The sequence below is a fragment of the Ovis canadensis genome, chromosome 17, assembly GCF_042477335.2.
Source record: "Ovis canadensis isolate MfBH-ARS-UI-01 breed Bighorn chromosome 17, ARS-UI_OviCan_v2, whole genome shotgun sequence".
NCBI lineage: Eukaryota > Metazoa > Chordata > Mammalia > Artiodactyla > Bovidae > Ovis > Ovis canadensis.
The window spans coordinates 29,768,506-29,792,479 of record NC_091261.1 but is presented as its reverse complement, the minus strand read 5'-3'; the positions used below and the strand labels follow the sequence as shown (position 1 = coordinate 29,792,479).

The window sequence follows — 23,974 nt, the reverse complement described above, 5'->3', positions numbered from 1 at the left end:
TCATCATATTGTACTAAACTTACACAATAATATTTGTCAATCGTATCTCAACAAAGCTGGGGGGGTGGGGAATGGTATCAGAGAACTCCCTATTTTCCATGGATCTGTTCTTTAAATAATCTCAAATAGTTTTATCACTTTATTTCCCAATTGCTTATATAAAATTCTTGTACTTTTGTTGGAAGAGTCACTTTTCATCAACTGTGGATTATGAAGAATGGAAAAAAAAAATACTAAACATTCTTCTCCATATTTCTACAGAACCAGAAAAATTTCAAATATTTATGGTATTGACATTTTTAAAGTTAACCCATTAGAGTCAAATGAATGATACTTTTACCTATGAGACAATGACTCTGTTATAGTAGGTCATTCAAGGTAGACTTTTGTTTAATATTTTCATTTGGATAAAAAAATAAATTGAGAAGTTAAGGAGAGATGTAAATTTATAGCACCAGAGGACTATCTCTCAAAAAAAATTACAAACCTTCCTAGAGATGATAATTGATGAGGTTCAATATTGTAGATCAGATGTGATCTAACTTGAAAAAGAGAGGGGAAAACATGCTAAGGAGAGCCAACAATAAAATTCCTGGAAAAAGAGATTTATTTCTTTTGTTGATAACACATTCCAGTAGTTACTTTCTCTTTCAATATTACATGTTGAGCCTATTGTACTTTATAAATACTTTTGGCAGTGTGAACTAATTAGATAAAAGAATAATAAGAAAGTGGTAAAAAAAAAAACAACTCATCATTTACTACTGAAATAATTATATTTAGAAATTTTGCAAAAGGGTAAAATTTGAAATTTTGATAAGGTTCAATGTTCACGTCACATGTGAATTTCATTTGTCTCTACCATCTCCATCATACTGGGTAAAGACCACAATTTTGAACATTGCCTAATAAGTCCTCTGCAACTGGTCTTTTTCTTTGGAAAGTACATTATGACTGTGTTGTGCTCTAGGAACACAGATCTTGCATCTATTTCTTTAACAAATGTTGCTTTTTTTGGCTCAGGGCCTTTATCACACAGACTACTTTGCCTATAACCCTTCCCATCCCACTTCCACTTTACCTAGTTAATGAGCACCCATCCTTCAATAAGAATTCACATCATATCATTAGGAAAGCCTTCCCCAACCTCCTAGACCAGATCATATTGGGGTATACTGCATTCTAGCACCTGAGATTTACCCTAATTTTTAACAAGACATACGAGTGATTAAGAGAAAAATATCTATGTCCTCAACTGTTTGAATCATAGGCAATACTAACTCTTAAGCACTTTATCTCTAGCATCATTATACTGCTTGGCATAGGGCAGGTACTTGAATTTTTGTCGAATCAGTAAATGAATGATTAAGCTTTGATTTTAATGCCTTGAATAACAAATTTGAAAGGAAAATGATAATGCAGGAGTGAGAAATAAACATAAGTTTAAGATAGAATCCAGAACATGAAAGAAAATTTTATGGTGTATTGAGATTTTAGGAAATGGAGTACATAATGATAGTAATGACGTATTGTATATTTACAATGTTAATTAATATGAGAAAAGTAAGATTAGTCTCTTATTTTTAACAAAAATTAGAATGAGAGGAAAATAACTGGCTTGCTCATACATTTCTTAGCGTTATACTCATTTATACTTACCAATTTACTTTATTATAGCTGGAGGGTGTTTCAATTTTTATAGTAATTTAACCTGAATTAACACCTTTGAAATTCTGTTTCATGTCTTCCAGAGATTAATAAATCTTCAAAGCTAAACATTTTAAAGGTATTGAACCCTAATTATATTTTTATTTCTAAATTCTTTCAAACACCAAACATTTTAAGATCATAGTTTTGAGTTAATGTCTGCTGGGGACCAGGTGTTCTTAAACTTAAGACTATAAAAACAATAGAGTGGCTATGAGGACCCAACCTTCAAAGTCAGATTTCCAGAAAGTCTGAAAATGTAATTCTTGGGGCATGTGGAGGCAAAAGTAACAATACAGTTATTTAGGACCTGCCTACCCATCCCAGGATCAGTTCAGTTCAGTTCAGTCGCTCAGTCATGTCCGACTCTTTCGACCCCATGAATCACAGCACGCCAGGCCTCCCTGTCCATCACAAACTCCCGGAGCCCACCCAAACCCATGTCCACTGAGTCGATAATGCCATCCAACCATCTCATCCTCTGTCATCCCCTTCTCTTCCTGCCTTCAATCTTTCCCAACATCAGGGTCTTTTCCAATGAGCCAGCTCTCTGCATCAGGTGGCCAAAGTATTGGAGTTTCAGCTTCAACATCAGTCCCTCCAATGAACACCCAGGGCTGATCTCCTTTAGGATGGACTGGTTGGATCTCCTTGCAGTCCAAGGGACTCTCAAGAGTCTTCTCCAATACCACAGTTCAAAAGCATCAATTCTTTGGTGCTCAGCTTTCTTTATAGTCCAACTCTCACATCCATACATGACCACTGGAAAAACCATAGCCTTGACTAGACAGACCTTTGTTGACAAAGTAATGTCTCTGCTTTTTAATTTGCTGTCTAGGTTGGTCATATACATAGGCTCAAAATTTTATGAATTAGAAACAGCCTAAAATTCACAGTAGAAAATTATTAATGTAGTTCAGCTGCAAAGTCATTGTGAACCTAAACCAGGAGGTTTAAGAGCCTAATTATGTGTTATCTAATTTACACATTTTCAATAAATACATTTTGAGTCATATTCATTAAGATAAGTATATAAAATAAGTATAAATACATATCACATGGTTTGTATTTCTCTTCAAGTGTTTAAATTTAACAGGTGCAAAAGTTATTAATAGTTTCCTTTCTTATTGTTCTCCCAAAATATATTAGGAAAAAGTGCTACTCAGTCTCCTGTGTCTACTTCAAAGAGAAGCTGAATCATCAAAGATATAAATTTTCTTCTGCTATTTCAGACCACTTATTTGTTTCATGCTACTGTTATGAAAGAGATATCTTATCAAGACTATAGGAACTCAAATATCTTTTCATGGGATGAGTTCATAGTAGGTCATTGCCATTTTTTCTGTTCAAGACCCACGTAGCAACATGAACTAGCAATGCAGGAGGGTGTAGAAAGAAAGAAGAGAGAAGAAAGGCTGAAACTCTCCACTTTTCTTATGTTCTGAAGGTAAGACGTTTCATAGAATTCCACAGAATCAAAGAGATGGCTTAAAGGTAACGCAAAGTGCTTCCAAAAGAAAAAATAACCTTACCTTGAAACCTAATGAATGAATAACCATTACTGTTCATGTATTGAATGTATGCATATAAAACACTGAAGACTTCCCTGGTGGGCCGGTGGTAAAGAAACCACCTGCCAATACAGGGGACATGAGTTCGATCCCCGGTACAGGAAGACTGCACATGCCAAGAAGCAACTAAGCCAGTGCATCACAAGTACTGAGCCCGCGCTCTGGAACCCATGAGGCACAACTGCAGCCTGCATGCCCCAGAGCCCATGTGCTGCAGCAAAGAGAAGCCACTGCAGTGAGAAGCCTGCACGCTGCAACTAAGAGCATCCCCCCTCACTGCACCTAGAGAGTTGCCCCCTTTGCCACAACTAGAGAAAGCCTGCACACAGCAGTGAAGACCCAGCACGGGCATAAATAAATAAATAAAAATCAAATAAAACATTGAGTACCTACTACACTTCAGTTGAGTAAAAGATAACTAGGTGTTGCGAATCCAGGCAGAGAAAGGAACTGGGCAAAATCAATTTCAACGCTGTACTATGAGTTCCACTAAAGAAGTGTGCTGCAGAAGATGAACATGGTCGGCAGTCAGATCCTAACCCAACTTGGAAGAAGTTTCTGGAATTAGTGACTTTTATACTCAAACTTGAATGTTGGGTAGAAGTATGCTATGTTGGGCATAGAATACATCAATGGGAGGGGGATAATATAATTCCTGTAGGTATCTGCAGAATCCCTACATTGTTTCAACCATGTCAGATGAAATAATGGCATCTTTCTCTTTGTTAGACTACTAAAAAGGCATTTAATATTGTGGCAGAGAATATGGAGGTCGCCATATGTAGGTGGAGAAAAATGTGGCAAATTATGGAAAATACTGCATGCTATACAGAAGTATGGGTTTTACCCACCCAGGAAAAAAAATTAATAAGTGTGAAACTATCGAGGATTTTTAGCATTGCTGTGTTTTTGAAAGAACATCCTGGGGAAAACATGTGAGGCTGAATTAGAGATAGACAGGAGATAAGACTTTTGTTAAGACACAAGAAATAAGGGGACTGAACTAGGACAGGCAAAAATGGAAGAGAGAAGTCGCTAGATATTTCAGGGCAGAGGACAGACAAATGTAGGCCATGAGGAAGAATGTCTAAGTGTTGCTGAATTCACCACCACTTTCAGGGTTTAGTATAGGAAGTTGTTTAGAAGTGAGACACTCCAACAAATTTATATAATTTGTGACAAATCCAATCATTAAAACCAAAACCTTCCATTTAATGGAATGTACACTTAAAAATGTATGCTAAATAAAAACACAGCATAAATTGTATTAGGTAAACTATCAAATGTTTATTTAATTTCCATTTAAGGTATTTTCTACTAAAAATATGTACAAAAATATGTATGCAAAGTTTGAACCAGAAGCATGACAGATATACATGTACATAAATACAACTGAAATAAATGCAATGCAACACTGAGTGACATCATATTGCACCAAAATTTATTCCACAAGAAAACACATGCATCAAGGGTTTCCACCAGATGAAAGCACACTTATTTCATAGTATCTTACCACTTACACAAATAGCCCATAAACACCATCTGGTAGTGTGATTGCTGTACCAGAACTCTCCCCAGAGGGCAATCATTAAGCTGTAGAAAAATCCATTCTATTTCACATATCACATGCTGGTATAGGTATCGGTGCCAGAGAATCCTAAGAAGCACTGCACAATCCACAAACGCAAGCCCCTTTGCATCATGCGTATTTTCATAAATATCTCAGTACTTCTATTATCCTGGAATATAGATGCAGAAAAGGAATTTTGCACCTTCAGAATTTATCAATGGATATTGTGTAAAATGTGTATAAAATACACACAATCCCATTTGCCAAGGTTCACAAGCACAATGCTAAGAGGAAGAAACGCTGCCACAGATGAGGACCCGTTAGAATGGTGAGGCTCTCCCCCTCTGCCGGACTTCTTGTTCTTCTACTTGAGAGCATCAGGCCAACCCCACCTCCCTCCCTCTTCCCATCAGAGAAACATTCCAAGGTCTTGGGGAATACATTCCAGACTCAAGTTAATGGATTAGGCTGGCCGGCTGGTCTATTCATTACAATCTAAGCCAGGTCAAAGAGACAGCTGCCGACACAGCCCTCCAGGGTAACTGAACTCGTTTCCCACTGGGCTAACTTGATTCCCTTGGTGCAAATTATTGATTCTTGCCAGAGACTATGAAAGGCATTTAAATACATTCACATATAGTACCTAATAATATGTTTATGACCATACCAATACATATGGATATTTTTTGTCCCTTGATAGTTGAAAAAGAAATTATTGTTACCAGGTCAAATCTGAACACAAAACTCACTAAACCCATTTTTTATAGGGTCGATACAGTTATACATACAAAAGACAACATGAAAGATTCAAAATGAAATGAATTCTGAGTCAATACGTAAAAACCACCTCTCCCAGTGCATTGCTACCATCTAATATACCCTATGAAAACTAAAAACCAAGCACAACAAAACCCAGCATCAAAACTTTGATAGCAAACTAGGGAAAATTAAGTTCTCAAAGCATCCAGTACAAGAAGTCCTTTGTTTTTCCTCTTTGTGACTTGTACTTATTATAAAACTGCAGGTAATCAACATGTAGCATCAGTGAAACAATTCTACACCACATTTGTCCACCCTAAGAGAAGACACTGCATTACTTGGTAATAAGCGATGTTTTTGTGTTTTGTTCTTTTTTAACACATCCAATGCTTATGTTTGCAAAGTTCCCCAAATACTGAGAGGTACCACTGAAAATTCATTACCATAGTGCTATAATCCACCTACAAAAAGATAAAAATTTGGGGCAAATGCCTGTGTTCACAATAAGCAAGAGTAGAGTGATATGCCATTCTTAGAACATGGATATTGTCAAAAGATGAACCCTGTTTTCAAGATAGAAGCATCAATAGCTTAGTTCTAGATTTATAACAGTAGTAATAACATTCACAAGGGAAAACCATTAGATAAAAAATTTCTCCAAAAAGAGGATCAAAATAATCCCAGGCTTTAAAAAAAAAAGAAAGAAAGAAAGAACTCTAGACCACTTAAAATCTTTGAAGGGTTCTTGTGGTTTGTGTGAAAACCATAGTTATATATATATAACTGCTTCCAGAGCAATTAAAAAGTGCTGTGTGGTAGTGTTTGAAGTAACTGACATACACAGTAGTTTAATGTAGATAATTTCTATTCTATTATAATCATACATTCATTTGAAACAATCTGTGTTTTACTTTTCCAAAGTATTTTTTACTTTATAGTCCATTAGTCAGTGAGTTAAGATTTGGAATGAAGGAGAAATGTAAGGGAAAAAATAATTCAGAAATCCTTTAAAATAAGACAGTTCAAACTCAAACCAGGGAACCGTACTGCGTCGCATTCTTAGTGCACTGGGAATGTGTTTCCAAGTGTGCACAGAAGAATGCTAATCAGTAGAAATAAGCTGAGTCTAACTTCACAATCCTCATTTAAGTCAGGCCTCTCAAACCCAACCAGCTACACAGCTGTAACATCCAAAGGCCTAAACTGTTTTCCCACAAGATGCTGTGCAAAATACCCTGTTGCACAAAGTACTCAAATACAGTCACTACTGCAAATGAGATAAACAATTGTGCGTTGGTCTTTTTTTTCTTCTCTCTCTAGCTTTCAACACGCCCTTTAGAGGCTTCAACAAGAGGTAACAAGAGTCCTTGCTAGGACTCAGGAAGCAAATCTTCTACCAAGAAAATTAATTCACTTGAAAGTCATACTTTTAAAAATAAAAATCAGTAGTGTGTCTGTTGAGGGAAAAATGTATGCTCACTTTCAAACCAGTGCATCCATCTGTATGGGCTCCCAGATATCTAATGTTCCACAGTTTCTCTTTCTTGAGAGATTGTTATCTACAAAACTGTTAAGGCAGTTATTGATACTATAAATGTACCCTTGGTCCAAGTAGCCAAAACACACACAGGTAACAGATAACTATTTGGGGACTGTAACCATCCTCCATCAATATTTTAAAGCCAATGGTAACAAAGAGAAGGTGGCGGGGGACTCCTAAGTACCTACAACTAACCGAAGTGGTATTTTCATGCTAAGAATATCAAGTAACTACATAAAATTAAATTAAAGCTCACTCTTATTTTGAAAATAACTTGTCAAAATAAAAATAAAGAGAATCACTGATTAACTAAAAGGAGCAGAGAAATGCTTCAAAAATATCACTTATCCTGATGAGGTGACAATATCTCACAACATATGGAAAATTGATGAACTTGCTGTGAGACCATGATGAATACCTTTGTGAATTTGTATCAGGTCTAAAAATAGACCAAGCATTTATTTTTAGATGTCAACTAATTTGTAAATGCAACAAAAAGAAGAAAAGATTCTCTCTCAAAACTGGCTATTAAAAGATATTCCTAAGTACAGTACTAAAAATACCTAGAGGTTACACTTTTATGTATTATATATATTGAGATACATTAAAAATAGTTTATCAGAAAATTAACCTAAAACACATTTATAGGTAATAAACTCTGTCCATGGGATTTTCCCAGCGAGAATACTGGAGTGGGTTGCCAGGCCCTCCTCCAGGGGATTTTCCTGACCCAGGGATCAAACCTATATCTCCTGCATCGCAGAGAGATTCTTTATCACTGAGCTACCAGGGAAGCCCTAATAACTATTTTATATATAAATAATGTAAACAGAAACTGTCAAAATGACTCATTATCTACTCTAATTTACATCCACCATGAGCTTCTCATCAGTTACACAATGACATGTTTGATTCCTGACTTTGAATGGTTAGGAAAGTCGGGAAATGTAGCTCTGTAAACATGATCGATACCAACATACAGCATATTACACAGGGTAAAATGAAGCAGGGTTTAACTAAAATCAAATTTCTTGACTCATCTGCATTCAAATCTCAAATATTTCCATATTTCTTTCCAAACTAAGAAAAAGAGCTACAATTAAAATCTCATTCATTGTTTTCCTATCATTCAGAATTGACACATAAAATATGTCAAAAGTGCAACTCTCTCATTATATATTACATACAATATGTATTAGGAGAAAGCCACTCTATAGTTACAAAGATATAATTCAATTAACTGACAACTATATTCCTTAAAAATATATCAACAAATATCCCATGCTTATTTCTAGTAGAATAAGTAATGAGAATCCCTTGTTCTTTCTCACAGGGACAGATGCGGATTTTGTAGGGCGGAAATAAATATATAATTTTGCCAATCTTCTTCAAGAAAAGTAATACAAACTTTCTAATGCAAAATGAGATACAGGACCCTAACAAAGGCATGTCTAAGCGACAGGCGCTGAACATTACATTTCATTAGCTTTGGGGGATATCTATGTACAGCAGTTAATTTTTACAAATTTCTCTGACTATATTGCATAATGTTAGGCCAAAATATTGCTACCTCCAATAACATACTGTCTTTCATTTCCTGCTACTCTCTATCAGTTTCTATCTTTTCATAACCCATTCCTTGACTGTAAGAAATCAGCTACAGGTCAAAGGTACGCCCTTTTTCAGTTACCATTACATACATCTCAAATACTAGAGATAATGAGTTTCCTGAAAACTGATTCAGTTCAACATAGAATTCTATTGAGTTATGTAATTTTACTCATGTTAACCATTTGTTGATTTATCAAATAGCAGTGGGGAAACAACTGTACCAGACACACAAAACAGTCTAGAAACTTGCTTCAACGTATATTATCTTAGTGTTAGAGAAACCGCCATGAACTGCTAATGTAGCCTAATACTCTGCCCTAATTTTGCACCTCACAAGTGGGATAGATACAGTACAAGTACGTATGCAAATGTGTATATATACACACCTACTGTTTATGTTTGGCCATCTTTTCTAAGACAAATCTTTAATCTCCTACTGTAAGACAAGAAGGGAGTTTACTTCTAGCTGACCAAGACACCATTTATAATGGTCAACTTTCTTCATGACATAGAAGAAAAAAATCTCAGAAAAATAATCCAATATGTTTTAAAGGAGGTCAAAAACTTTTACTGAAATATTCATAATTGTGTGAGGAAGAGTCATTCCATTTTGTCTATCAGACTGCTTGAGCTTTGGAAGTCATTACTAGGTCTATTTAATTCATAATTAAACACTTGAGAATCTATGTTCCAAAAAGGCAGAACATTTGAAAATGTTATATTAGCTGCTGTAAACTATACTGGCTACTTACACTTTTTGCATTATAATAAACTGATAAAATGTATCTAAACATTTGAAAATGTACATTGGTACAAATATATCACATGCAAAAGTTCGATATATGAAAAATATATATGAGAAAAAATTTTCCTAAAGATATGAGAAAAAATTATTTAGTATAAAAATACACATATACAAAAAAGTGTGTAGGGGAGTTTTCAAACTAGAATCTGCTTGACATAAAACCATTCCAAATAAATGTTGTGAATATTAAATGAATGATTACAAAAGGCCTGTGTCTTGTCATGATGTATCTTAAGAATAAGTAGAAATACAAATTAATCATCACTTTAAAATAAATTGTTAACTGACTTTCCATCTGTATGGCAAAACCAATACAGTATTGTAAAGTAAAAAAATAAAATTTAAAAAAAATTAAAAAAATTAAATGTCATTATAATTAGAAATTTAACAATGATAAAATCATTTTTAAAAATGATGTAAATAATGTATAATCTAATCAATTTGTATAATGATATATTTAAAAGAGAGAGTGAAAGTGAAGTCGCTCAGTTGTGTCCAACTCTTTGTGACCCCATGGACTGTAGCCCACCAGGCTCCTCCATCCATGGGATTCTCCAGGCAAGAGTACTGGAGTGGGTTGCCATTTCCTTCTCCAGAGGATCTTCCCAACCCAGAAACCGAACCTGGGTCTCCTGCATTATAGGCAGACGCTTTACCATCTGAGCCACCAGGGAAGTCCTTTAAAAGAAAACCTAGAACCAAAACTAAAGAAAAATTAAAATGAGGAGACCTATCTGTCACTGTTTATATAAGTACATTAACTAGCTCCTCTGTCCATGGGATTTTCCAGGCAAGAGTACTGGAGTGGGGTGCCATTACCTTCTCCACAGGAATAATCCAGAAGTATACAAAACTTCCATGATGCTTCACCATTATTTTTTTCCATTGGGGAAAAAAAAAAGAGTTTGCTGGTTTAGATTATATGGGCCTAGACTAGAAAAAATAGTATACAAGAAATTTGTTTTTACTTTTAGCAACTATTTAGTGGGAAGAGACGTAGACAAGTGGATATAAGAAGTATAAATTTCATATCCAATTTTAAGAACCAATGGTAAGAGAAAAGGAAGGAATGTTTATAAATTCACTTAAAGACCCAAACACTAGGTTTGGGCAAAAAAATTCAATCTCAGATATATATTAAATTGAAATTTAATTAATTAAAATTTGAAATTGAAATTAACTGAAAGTTAATGAATTGTAATTGCCTCAAATAATTATCAACTGCCTATGAACTCAATATCTGTTACTAATTTTAATCAGTATAATTTTTCCAAAAATCTTTTTTTCAAATGGACAAAAATTAAAGAATGGAAAATATTCTAGCTGTGACTATTCAATCCAAGACTTAAGTAAGAGTTAAGAAATTTCATTATATTATTCTTATTTGAAAATTCCACAATGTTTTCTAAACCTAGCATAATAATACCTGTCTGAATATACACACTGCATGCAGTTTCTTTCAGTGAATTTGTTATTAGATACCTCTTTCACAAGTTGAATGATAATTAAGGTGAAGAGATTACTGAGACTACTGACTAATCCTAAATGCAGAAATGAAATTCTTTTTTAGAAACATCAATTGTAAATCTTATTTAGCAGTGACATTTCTTCCTTAGCATGCATGCATGCTGTCACGTCCAACCCTTTGAGACCCCATGGACTGTAGCCTGCCAGGCCCCTCTGTCTGTGGGATTTCCCAGGCAAGACTCCTAGAGTGGGTTTCCGTTTCCTTCTTCAGGGGATCTTCCCAACCCAGGGACTGAACACAAGCCTCCTGCATGCCTTTTCCTAATTGATCTGGGCAGTTTTGCCCAAAGAGAAAATGTACAAACTGTCAAAATTCATCACCATGTAAAAACAGCTATGAAATTAAAATATTATTCAGAATCACTAACAATGTATATATAGAACTATAGATATGGGCAATATATTTTGGACATTTTCTCTCTTGGTGATTTCTGTCTTCTGTTGATATTGTTAATTTGAAGATTTAAAATGTACATATTTAGATAAATTTATCAAAGAATAAATATTAGTGAAACACATGACTGTGCTTAAGAGAATTTAATACCAAACTGACTATTGCTTTACTCTAAGAAAGGTGCTACATTCTCTCCTGATCAATTAGGCTACCATGAAAACAAAATGGCATGTATCCATAGAGCTTCCTGATAATGAATGAATAAAAAAATCCTAACATAATATTCTCAAGGATTTTTTTTTGCTTAAACATAATTCCTGAATTTGCCTCCTAAACAATAACCCCTAGAAGCTCTTCTTTAATGGATTCATTAAAATTAGGCATACCCTCTCTGTTCTTTGTTCAAAATGTTCTGGATATAATCCATTAAAACATGAAGGATATCTAAGTTGGTATCTATGGGAAGCAATGCTATGCCTATGTAAAATAAATTTCTTTCCACTGTCCATAATGATGGCACACACTTTTCTTTACCCAAAAGAGTAGAAACAATTTTCACAGTACAGTCATCTACAGCATATAAAAATTGTTTTTACAAAACCCTTATATGCAGAAAACATTTCAGTCTTCAATTTGAAGGTTCTTAGCCATAAGATATCTTACAGACAAAGATGACTATAGTAATTATACATTCTATAGTCTTTTCCCTAACTTCAACAGGTAGGTATAGGGAATTCAATGATCGTATGAACTTATGGTATATCTGCATATCAGCTTTCTAGAACCACATGGAGTAATAACTAAATTTCTTAGTAACCACTTTGAAAACACTGGAAAATTAAATAGAAATAACCAATTGGTTTAGTCCATCCCCAAAGTTGCAATCCTCTGGATTTTCATAAAATGGAGTGAAGATCGTTTTTTGTTTGTTTGTTTGTTTCAGCCTTTGGGCAGAAACAAAGCCAAGGATTGAATGCCAAGATTTCAAATGCATTAATTCATAATTTATGGCAATCTTCTTCTGGCACAACTTCCAGTATTATTTGTAATGTTCTGGTTATAATGTCTACAAAGAAATAAAGAAGAGAAATTTAAAATGCACAGATATCAGAAATACATATAAACAACAAAATGCAAGTTATTTGGGGTTGAATATTGAGCACTTTCAAGAAATATTTATTTCATTAGAATCCTATCATGCTCAATTAATTTACATGTCACCTCTGTAACTTCCTATGATGGCTTCTCAGCAAGAGTACATTAATATTTTGCTTTCAGATAAAGACTTTTATTCATGAACCATGAATAAAATGGCTGAAAATCTTTGAGACAATAGGACCAAGGTATAAATAAATGCTCAAAACTACACTTCATCTTAAGTCTAAAATTGGTTTGTTGTTTTTGCACCTACAAGAGTATATCCCATTCTGCAGCAAAATCAGAAAATCAGAATATAATTTCCAGTCTCAACTTGTAGTATATTATTGAGCAAATACATTATCTCCTAGGTAGGGCCTCATTTGCTTCATCAATAGAATGAAGGACCTGGGAATGATATCAGCAAGACAGAGGGCAGGGATGCTTATCTTCTCCCCCTAAACCAAGCAAACCAAAAGAGAAAACCAAGAACAATAAACAGATACAAATGGAAGAAAACATCTCAGGCAAAGCTCTAGACAATACAGAAGCAGTAGCAAAAAACAAGGCGAGCTCAAAAATCAAGGATGGCCACATAGGAAAATAAAGGAAGCATTTTGCTCCCATTATCCCATCTCCCTGGAGGGAACTGCTAGGCACCGGAAGGAATCCTTTCAGAGGAAGATCACCACATGAGGAGAAGGAGAGCAGAAGGGCTACAGCAAGCCTCACCATCGTGGGTGTTAGCAGCTTTGGGTACAAGGGTATCTCAGTCTTCAGTGATGCTGACCCTAGCTGATGGAGCAGTCTGTAGTATCAAGGCTCTGGGCTCTGGATCTACTCCCAGAGGCTGGAGCTGTTGCCGAGGTGAGACCTGCCCTCAAGGGTCCCAGTTGTTGCTGTGCCCCACTCTCACAGACTGGTACCACAGCACACCTCCCCATATGAGACCAGAGCCGCCACTGTTCTTTGCCCACCCCAGTCCCAGGTTAGGGCTTTGCTCCACCATTACCAAGGCAACCTTCCTGTCCTGAGCCCTGCCTTGGCAGGCAGGGGGGTTAAGGCTCAGATCCATCATTGCTGGGACTAGGCTGCCGGTACCCTGAGCTTCACCCCTATCCCAGATTGAGGCTCTTGAACCATCACTGCCAGGGGGCTACCCATCAGGTTTCAGGTCAGGGCTCTGACCCATCAAGACTGGGACCAGGCTACCACTGCCCTGAACCTCCCAACCCAGGTTGAGGCTCTGAGCTGTCGCTGCCAGGGCCTTGCTACCACGCCCTGTGCCCAGTTCCCCGGAGTCTCAATACATAGCTCTAACAAACAACCACTGGGGGTGTACCACTGCCATCCTGTGAGTGCTCTGCATGGTGGGGAGGGGTGGGGGGAGACTTGAGACTTTAACCTACCATTCCAAGGCGGCACTACTACTGCATTCTGCCTTCTGAGCCCAAGCCACCAGTGCACCTTGTCATCCCAGGGCCCTTGTCACTGCCATATCCCCTCCCCTCCTCACAAGTCACAGCAGAGAGCGGGTGAAACCCAAGTGTCAGTTCCATAAGCTATATGCACATGTCGACACCCTAGACACCTGTGCCATGCCCACAGCAACTGTGCCTAAGCTCCAGGGCCCTGGCACTGTAGTAGGTCCATGTGTGCCTGGTCCTATGACCCCAGTTCCAATATATCTCTGCGAGTCAGCACATGAGACCAAGCACCAAGAGGGTCTCCTCAACTAGACCTCTCCATATAGGCAAAGAGTAACCTCAGACTCTGAAGATACTAATAGCCCCATCTGCTGCCTGTCCTCTGTAGCCTTAGGCATAAAAGATCCCCTATTCTGGCCAAGATCAGCCAGTGGGGTAGCATGGAGACTGAATCACTGTGCCTCCTCAGGAACCAAAGACACTGCATCTCACCCAGCAAGTGCTCTCACAGCCACCTCCAGGGGAAAGGCTTTCCCTACTGAAGCCAGTCTGAAAAGGCCAGAAGAGGTGACTTCACCTCAAAGGCATAAACATCAGAACAAACCCATTACAAATATGAAGGAAATATGACACCACCAAAATAATGCAATACTACTCCAGTAACTGACCCCAAGTAAATGGAGGTCTGTGAGCAAACTGAAAGAAAAAAAAAAACAAAACTGAAAGTAATGATTTGAAAGAAGCCGAGTGATATATGAGAGAACACAGACAAGTCAATGAACTCAAGAATAGTCCATGAAGAGAATGAGGAATTCAACAAATAGAAATCATTTAAAAAATCAAGAAATTCTGGATTGTGCAATGAAAAATGTGATAGCTTCAACATGTAGGCTCAAAAGAAACTGTGGGCTTCAAGACAGATCTCTTGGTATTATACAGTCAGAGGAGAATAAAGAAATTAAAATAAAAAAGAAGCAAGCCTATATCAACTGCGGAACATGATCTAAAGAAAGAATATCCATATTTTGGGAATCCTGGAAGAAGAGAAGGAGATGCAAAAATTTTATTTAAAAATATAATGGGGAAAACTTTCAAATCTGGGGAGAGATATGGCCATATTGGTGTGAGAAGTTCAAAGATTCCCAAACAGATTCAACCCAAAGAGATCTTTATTGGATGCATTGTAGTTAAGCTCTCAAAAATCAGGGACACAGAGAAAATCTTGAAAGTAGCAAGACAAGAAAGAATCATCACATATGAAGGAATCTTGATATGACCATCAGCAAACTTATCAGCAGAAATATTACAGAGATTGGGATTGGGATCCCAGGAGAGAATGGGATTATATATCCAAAATACTCAGAGGAAAAAAATTAAACAAACAAACAAACTACCACCAAGAATACTTTACCCAGAAAAGCTATCATGAAGAAATGAAGGAGAGATAGACTTTCCCAGACCAACAAAAGCTGAGGGAATTTGTAGCCATCAGACATGTCCTATAAGAAATCCTAAAAGGAGTTCTTTAAGATGAGACAAAAATACACAAATCAATAACATGAAAATATGAAGAAGAGGGAACACTTCCAAACATTTTATCAAGCCAGCATTGCCTGGCTTCCCTGATGGCTTCCCTGACGGGCTTCCCTGATGGCTCAGTGGTAAAAAATCTGTCTGCAATGTGAGAGATGCAAGTTTGAACCCTGGGTCAGGAAGATCCCTTGGAGGAGAAAATGACAGCTCATTCCAGCATTCTTCCTGAAGAATTCTATGTTCAGAGGAGCTTGGAGAGCTACAGTCCAAAGGATTGCAAAGAGACGGACACAACTGAGTGAGCACAATTACCCTGAAACTAAGTACAGACAAAGACACTGAAGAAAAGAACATTACAGACAAATATTTCTGGTGAATACAGATGTAAAACTTCTCAACAAAATATTAGCAATCCAAATTCAACAACACATTAAATGGATCATTCACCAAGATCAAGGGGGATTTATCTCTGGAATGCAAGGATGCATTCAATATAGTAATGAAAGTTCTAGCCAGAGCAGTTCTACCAGCCAGTTCTACCTTTGGAGAAGGCAATGGCACCCCACTCCAGTACTCTTGCCTGGAAAATCCCATGGACGGAGGAGCCTGGTAGGCTGCAGTCCATGGGATTGCTAGGAGTCGGACACAACTGAGCGACTTCACTTTCACTTTTCACTCTCATGCATTGGAGAAGGCAATGGCAACCCACTCCAGTGTTCTTGCCTGGAGAATCCCAGGGACGGGGGAGCCTGGTGGGCTGCCGTCCATGGGGTTGCACAGAGTCAAACACGACTGAAGCGACTTAGCATCTGCAGCAGCCAGAGCAATTAGGCAGAAAAATAAATAAAAGATGTCCATGTCAAAAACGAAGAAGTAAAATAATCTCTGTTCACAGACAATCTTATATATAGGAATCCCCAAAGACCAGTAAAAAGCTATTGGAACTAATAAATGAATTGCAGTAAAATTGCTGGATATAATACCAACACATAGAAATCAGTTGCATTTTCATACATTAACAATCAATTAGCTGAAAGAGAAATTAGAAAGCAAACTCACTGACAACTGTATCAAAAATTAAAACACCTAGGAATAGATAAAACCAAGGAGGTGAAAGATCTGTACACTAAAAACTACAAGACTAATGAAAGAAAGTGAAGAAGGCAAACCAATGGAAAGATATCCTGTGTTTATAGGTTGAGAGGAGGTCATACTGGGGAAATGTCCACATAACCCAAGTGATCTAAAGATTCAATGCAATCCCAATCACAATTCCACTGATATTTTTCACAGGAAAACAAAACAAAACAAAACAAAACTATCGTAAAATTTGCTTAGAACCACAAAGTAATCCTAAAAGATAAGGAGAGAGTTGGAGGCATTACAATACTTGATTATATATCAAACCATATTATAAATAGAGCAATCAAAAGAGTATGGTGTTGTCATAAAAACAGGCTTACAAATCAGTGGAACAGAATGAAGAGTCCATACATAAACTCCCATGTATACAGCCAACTAATTTTTGACAAGAAGGCCAAGAACACACCATAGAGAACGGACAGTTTCTTCAATAAATGTATTTGGGAAAACTATATATATATACACCAAAAAAATAAACTAATAAGTAATATGAAACTTAACTTATACTTAATACCACTCACAAAGATTAACTTAACATAGATCCAAGATTTAAATCTAAGATCTGAAAACATAAAACTCCTAGAAGAAAACATAGGGGGAAAGATCCTTGATATTGGTCTAGGCAATGATTTCTTGGATAAGTTACCAGAAACACAGGCAACAAAAACTTGTTGATTGTCCAGGAAAGCTGCAGGCCAGTGGCCTCCAACTGCATCCCTACCCATATAAGGTCTTTGGCTTTCAAGATAAATCAGTCCCACAATATTTCTTTAAATAAAGTTGAGCCACTGAGTCTGCATTTGATATTTTTAGTTATGTAAAGCCAAACAGCAATTGTAGGATTTTTAGCTTTGCCTTTCATGTTCAGTAATTGTTTCTGAAATCAGATGAAACAACTTCTGACCCTGCAAATCTGATTTACCCAATCATGCCTGGTACAAGCATAGGAGCTACAGCCAAATGTGAATAAGCCTACTGAAGTATTGGCATAAAACCAAGCTTTCCCAGAAATCATAATAAGAATAACAGTATTTATGTTTTTTTGAAAAGCCTTCAAAACACGTTCACAGGCCTGGCTTCATTTCACCCTTACAGTGAAGATGATTTGACCTCCTAAGAAATGTAGACAGGCTTAAACTCATTGAAAAGCTTGCACTGCAGATTTCATGAAGAGTCTGTCAAATGCATGTAGCAGCTTTCAGTGAAATACCATAAACAAACTGATCACGACACACTGTATGCAGACTATGCTCTTAGGACTCTGATTTTGCAAAATCACTGTCCATCACGACGGACTACAGTCACTCTGCTGGTGCTGCCCAGTGTGACCCTCTATAACTCAAGATTCTGTTTAAATACAGCTGTCCTCCACATCATGCCTGGAGCCAGAAGCATCAGCTTCCAGTCATCCCATTCAGTCTCAGCTGGGATGAGGTTTGACTGATAAAGAGAGGCAGCCAAGTAAAAGGGCTGTGGGGAAGCCTGGCTGGTGTTTGCTGGCTCTAGCTAGCTCCATGAATTTCACTACATCGGTGGGGTATCTGTTCCTTTTTCCTTGGGTGAGAAGCTCGTGCCTCTATAAATAAATAAATAAAGATCCAGAAAAATTAAACACTCAGTCACAGATGGCGGAAAAAAGCTCTCTGCACATCTGACTGTTCCCTTAAGAGCACGTTTTTTTTTCTTCTCATCCCAGGAACGCTAAATGAAACGTGGTTCAATACTGGCATCCTGTGGCCACAGAAATTCATCAAATCTCTGAAACTCAGCTCCTCCGGTTCTGAAGTTCCCTGGCTATCTGAACTCAGCAGTCTATCTCCCTGTTTTCTGAATGCTGTTCTGGCGACCTCTTTTTTTTTTTTAATGAAGCATCCTCGGTAAGATGTGTTTTGATAAACTATCATTTCACAGGGCTAATCTGTTCATGTATATTTGGGTGAAAATATGGTATCAAGGCTAAAGAATGTTCCCCAACAGAACAATCTGATGTTAAATCTGTACACAGGGCACCAAGCAGAGGCTCTCTGGCCTCTGAGTTCACACTGAGTTTCTCTCGCCCCAAACAGAAACAGTTGGGAGAGGAGGTGAGACAGTGGTTCAGACTCTGCTGTGTTGTCTGTGTGTGTGTTTTGTTTTGGCCGAAGGCTAGGAAAATACTTGCTACAGCCGCAATAAATATTATGAACTTTCTTTATCTTACTACAAGAATGCTGCCTAAGAGGAAAATCAAACAAAATTACGGAGGATTGTTGCTTTTTGGAGACTCACTTTCAAGGCAACTATAAAGATAAAAGGTTACAATGATCGCAGTTTAGAGGCAGATTTGCCACGCTCCCTGGTAAGACTCAATGACGTTGTTGAGAACCAAATAACCATTATGGGACAACTACTTGCTGCTGCTTTCACAAATGGCTAACACTACATTTAGAGTCCTTGGAGGTGTTCAAAACGCTATTCGAGACAGAAAAATAACAAAACTTCAAAATTACATGAGCACGGAAAAACATCAAAGAAGGAGCAAGTAGGAAAATCAGTAGTTAATATGCACCAGCAAAGAAATGAAAGAAAATACTCACATGTTAGCAGAAGGAAAGTTTTGTTAGCGTTTTGGCTAACTACAAACAGGAGGGACAAAATGTTTATTCAATAGGGAAAGTAAAAGGAACTCCTTCTCTCATGTAATCTCTCTCATTGTTCAACTCTAAGGCAACCTGCTCTTCCTAAAATTCTCAAGGTTTTCCATGTGTTCAGGGATTTTAATTGTCTTTAGCTAGTTATTCTGAAATGGACAAACACCTCCCAGTGGTAAATACTCATCTACTCTGAAAATTAATAACAAGCAATCCTAATGGTAAATATTGTGTAACAGGACTTGGATTTTTTTTTTTTTTTCAGAAAAAAACTCTTTATTTACTGCCTACAGCAGAGAAAAGTTTACTAAAACTATTCTACAGAAAACTAGTGTGATCTGACCACTGAAACAAGGATTAAATATACTGCTAGGCAATCAGTGTTCCTGTGTTAGCGCTGAAGAACCTAACTTTTATAGTAACACTTCTTTGGGGAAGAATGTTGCTAGCTAGGAAACAAAATGCAGATATTAATAGTAGTATAAGGTCTAAAGATATCAAATCCCAAGCTAATAAAAGGTAGCTAAAGTCTATATTAAAGGACTAGCTTCTAAATGAGTTTGTGCAGCACAGTAGAGATGCAAAATGTACACAAAGTTGTTGTTTGTTTTTTTATATTTAGTAACACTGACATTATTTATTAATAATTTTACCAGAACGCTCCCTGAACTTTTCACTAGGCTTTAAAAAATTAATGATGGTAAAGTAAGTAAATTAAAATGAATGAGAAGAACAAAAGAGGATTTCTAAACTCACCAGCAAGAACACATTTGCTCCTCTGGATATAATTTTTTACTTCTTTCTCTCTTCCCCCAGGCACTCAGTATAAAAAGAACATGAATTTGAAGTCCAGCAGCTATGGCTTCAAATCCCAGGTTAATAACATGGAAACATATACACTACCATATGTAAAATAGATGGCCAGAAAGAATTTGCTGTGTGAGTCAGAGAACTCAAAGCAGGACTCTGTAACAATCTAGAGGGGTGGGGAGAGATGGGGGAGGTTCAAGAGGAAGAGGGCATGTTTGTACCTAACGTACAACATGACTGATTCCTGTCGATCTATGGCAGAAACCAGTACAATATTGGAAAGCAATTATCCTTCAGTCAAAGAGAAATACATTTTTTAAAAAGTGCTACATCTTCCTGCATTCTGGCTGTCCCATCTGGGTATAGAAATCAACAAATTCACACGTGGCTCTTGTGGAGGAATGAAAGAGACGGTGATGTAAGAGAGAGTCTCCTAGCCCCTGACGGAGGGACAGGCTTTTGATGGCTTTTGGCAGAGGCTATTCCTAAGTACTCTTCCTACCTACTGATTTCCTATATTTTCTCCTCCCTCAACACACCTGGTCACCAAGCTCTGCTGATTTTTCATCTTTAATATCTTTCATTTTCCTTTGGACCCTGCCAACATCACCTATGTTCAGACTTTTCTCAGTTCTGTCAGGATTACTGTGATAACCACTAATCACTATTCTTGAGAATGTCTTCAGCCTCATGCTCTCTGTTCCATTCTCTTTGTCCCTCTCATCAGGATGACTTTTGGAAAGTGCAAATCTGCCCAAGTGGGAATTCTAGGTCTCCTACTTAATATCTTCATGACTTGGAACTGGTTGTATGGATTCTTCCATATCATAACTCAAAATCTATAAAATACAGATAATTTTTTTCTAGCTCAGAAAGTTGATATAAAGATTAAATATGGTTATATATATGATTATGGATTAAATATGGTTATATATCTGTATGTTAACACATAGAAATTACTCAGTAATTGTCAACTGCTCTTCTTTTCTTGATTATTCTTACTGTTCCTATGATTCTCCATGATTCACCAGTTGGGCAATATTATAATAAAAGAAATCATGATACTTGAGAACTTTTCAGACTCTACATGACCTCCCACCAAATCTCACACCACTCATTAATTAGTGTGTTATCATATAGAATCAATAAAGTGCATTCAGCCCAGGATAAAAACAATTAGGTAAGTGAAGGATTCAGTAGAAAAATTAGGTTGTTTATAGTACTGCTTATAAAAATTCTATACAAAAATTTGTTCTTCTAAGAAGTGATTAAAGAAAATCAAACTAAATACCCTCAAAGGATTCAGTGACTCTACCCTAAAAATCCTTCCGGCCTTTTCTTCTTCAAGTTCTCATTAGAATGCAGTAATATATTCAAATTAGCAGTTTCCTAAGTGGTATTTTCAGACTTTAAGGTATGTATCATATACGTATGCAGAGATGGACTTTCTACAACACAGTCTCTCAAAGGTCCTAAAACTGCTTAAAAATCTTACCTGACATTCTTCTGAACCACTTGGGTTTCTTGTCCCATATAATAAAGAGATAGTAGGCAGGAATCCCAGTCAGAGTGATGATGAAGCCGATCCCTGTACTAAATGGATCTGAATAAAGGGAAAGGGCCACCATGAAGAGACACGTGAAGGAAAACAAAGCTGGGATGAACAGCGGCACCTGGAACATAGCGAAAAAGAAAACCACTTCAAGCATGGCTTAGGAGACAGAAGGTAGATCCGAGTTGAGCACTGCAGTCATGAGATCAGGTGATACACTTTGATCACGTGACCAGGTGACAGGCACCATCCCACTTACCTTCCTACGAAAATCTCTTGAGTAGGGCACAGAGCAGATACTGATTTGAAAACACTCCTTTAAATTATAAATAAATCTTTGGGTAGAACAAAATCTAAGGATAAATAAGTGTGTTTCATTAGAGACGTTCTGTTTGAATTATTTTACTAGTTAAGTACCATTATGATTTATGTTTCTGATTGTAAAAGATTGCTTCTTTGATAATTATGATTAGAATCCACTTTAATGTAGAGCCAAGAGCACAGGCTGCTTGTTACATGTTAAAGCCTTTCAGTGCATATTGATTTTCTGTTGGAGATTCACAATATGAACTGACAGGGATAAAATAGGCCAACTCCTATTCAACCACTAATAAAGATGTCGCTAGCATTAGGTAATGAATATAATTAGAAAAAAAATGCTGACAACATGATGGACAACATTATCTGTGTTATTTCTTAAAAGCAAATACATAGTGAGTTCAAATCAAACCATGAACATTCAAGGCTGAAGGAGATGAGAAGCATATTCGTCAGCCTTCCCAAAAGGAAATGCATCGTTATGGTAAATGGATGTTCTATTAAGTGGTAAATTCAGACATCTTCACTTTCTTAAGTATTTTACATCTCTATTACTTCTGGAGTGCATGATGCAGAAAAGGGCCAATGTAACAAGTCATAACATTCAAGAATACTCAAAATGCCTTTTTTGAAAAGCAGCATCCTTTTTAGAGGCTTCCCTAGTAATGCTAGTGATAAATAATTGGCCTGCCAATGCAGGAGATGCAAGAGAAATAGTTTTGATCCCTGGTTTTTGAAGACCCTCTGGAGAAGGAAATGGTATCCCACTCCAGTATTCTTGCCTGGAAAATCCCATGGACAGAGGAGCCTGGCAGGCTACAGTCCATGGGATCACAAAGAGTCAGACATGATTTAGTTCTTAAATAACAATAATTCCTTTTTAGAGTATTAATTAGTGATGATTTCATATGTATCTGCCTCACTCTTTCTCAGCATGATTGTCCACAACTATTCAGCATAAAAGAGTAGTCTATACTTTGAATGTATCAGATCATTAGGCACATTAATGAAAAATCAGTGTAACGACCATTTAATATTAATACTCCTTTTCAAAAGTGCGACATACAAAGCTCTGTACATCACAAACAAGCTAATCAACCATTTTTTCCAAACTAAAATAAATCCCATATGAAGGCATTACCGGCAAGAGTTAAACGTTTTATTTTAGAGGATTCTGCCCTCTGCCCAAGCTTCTCATCATCAAGTTATGACAAAGAGAGGACCAGATATTAGGAGGAAGATTTATGTAAACCCATGAAGATTGCTGAGGTTACCTTGAAAGGACGATGCATATCTGGGCGTTTGTATCGAAGATAAATCAGCCCAGCAACTGCCAGCCCAATAAAAAGCCACCTGGCAAAACTGAGGAAATTCAGAAGACTGTAGAGGTCTCCAGAGAAGAGCATTATCATTGTCAAAGGGTGCTGGGGGAAGGAAGAAAAAAATCACACTCAGTGAGTTAAAAGGGAACAAACATGATAATAAGCAATGACATCACTATACAATATTATTGTATTTTCCAAATGACTATTTTCACAGGTTAACTAGGATCGTGATTAAAATCTATACTCAACTACCCTCCTAGCTATATCTTACTCTTTACTCCTACATACACACATACATGGATGTGTTATTTTTTGTTGTTTTTCATTAAGAGAATGTGTTTTCCAAGAGTAAAACACAGGACACTCAATAACTCAAAATTTAAAGATCCAGAGGGCAGAGATGGTTAATAACTAACAATGAAAATTAAAAGTGTATCCAATACAAAAATTTACAGAAAGCTCTGTGAATGGTGTCTGGTGAGCCCCTGGCTATGCACATACAGGAAAGACAGCCACTTCTAGGTGACTGCGTGGTCTCCTGAATGCAAAACATGACTTTTCTTTCCCCACACTTCCTTTCCCCATGTGCCTGCCACGTATGACCCTCAAGACCAC

The 23,974-nt window shown here is 37.0% G+C and overlaps 1 protein-coding gene across 3 annotated transcripts in view; it reads right to left on the bottom strand.

Moving 5' to 3' along the window:
* Positions 1-23,974, bottom strand: part of SLC7A11 (solute carrier family 7 member 11) — a 278,446-nt gene that overhangs the window by 181,554 nt on the left and 72,918 nt on the right. Inside the window, exons 10-12 of one of the 3 annotated variants that reach the window (XM_069557092.1) lie at positions 23,309-23,458; positions 21,660-21,837; positions 4,546-5,017 (exon numbers count right to left, since the gene is read on the bottom strand). In XM_069557092.1, the coding sequence (XP_069413193.1) occupies positions 5,013-5,017; positions 21,660-21,837; positions 23,309-23,458 (333 nt within the window). In that variant the 3' untranslated portion in view covers positions 4,546-5,012. Of the gene's footprint in view, positions 1-4,545; positions 5,018-11,975; positions 12,551-21,659; positions 21,838-23,308; positions 23,459-23,974 lie in introns of those variants that run through there. The other 2 variants (XM_069557091.1, XM_069557090.1) reach the window with 2 other exon arrangements.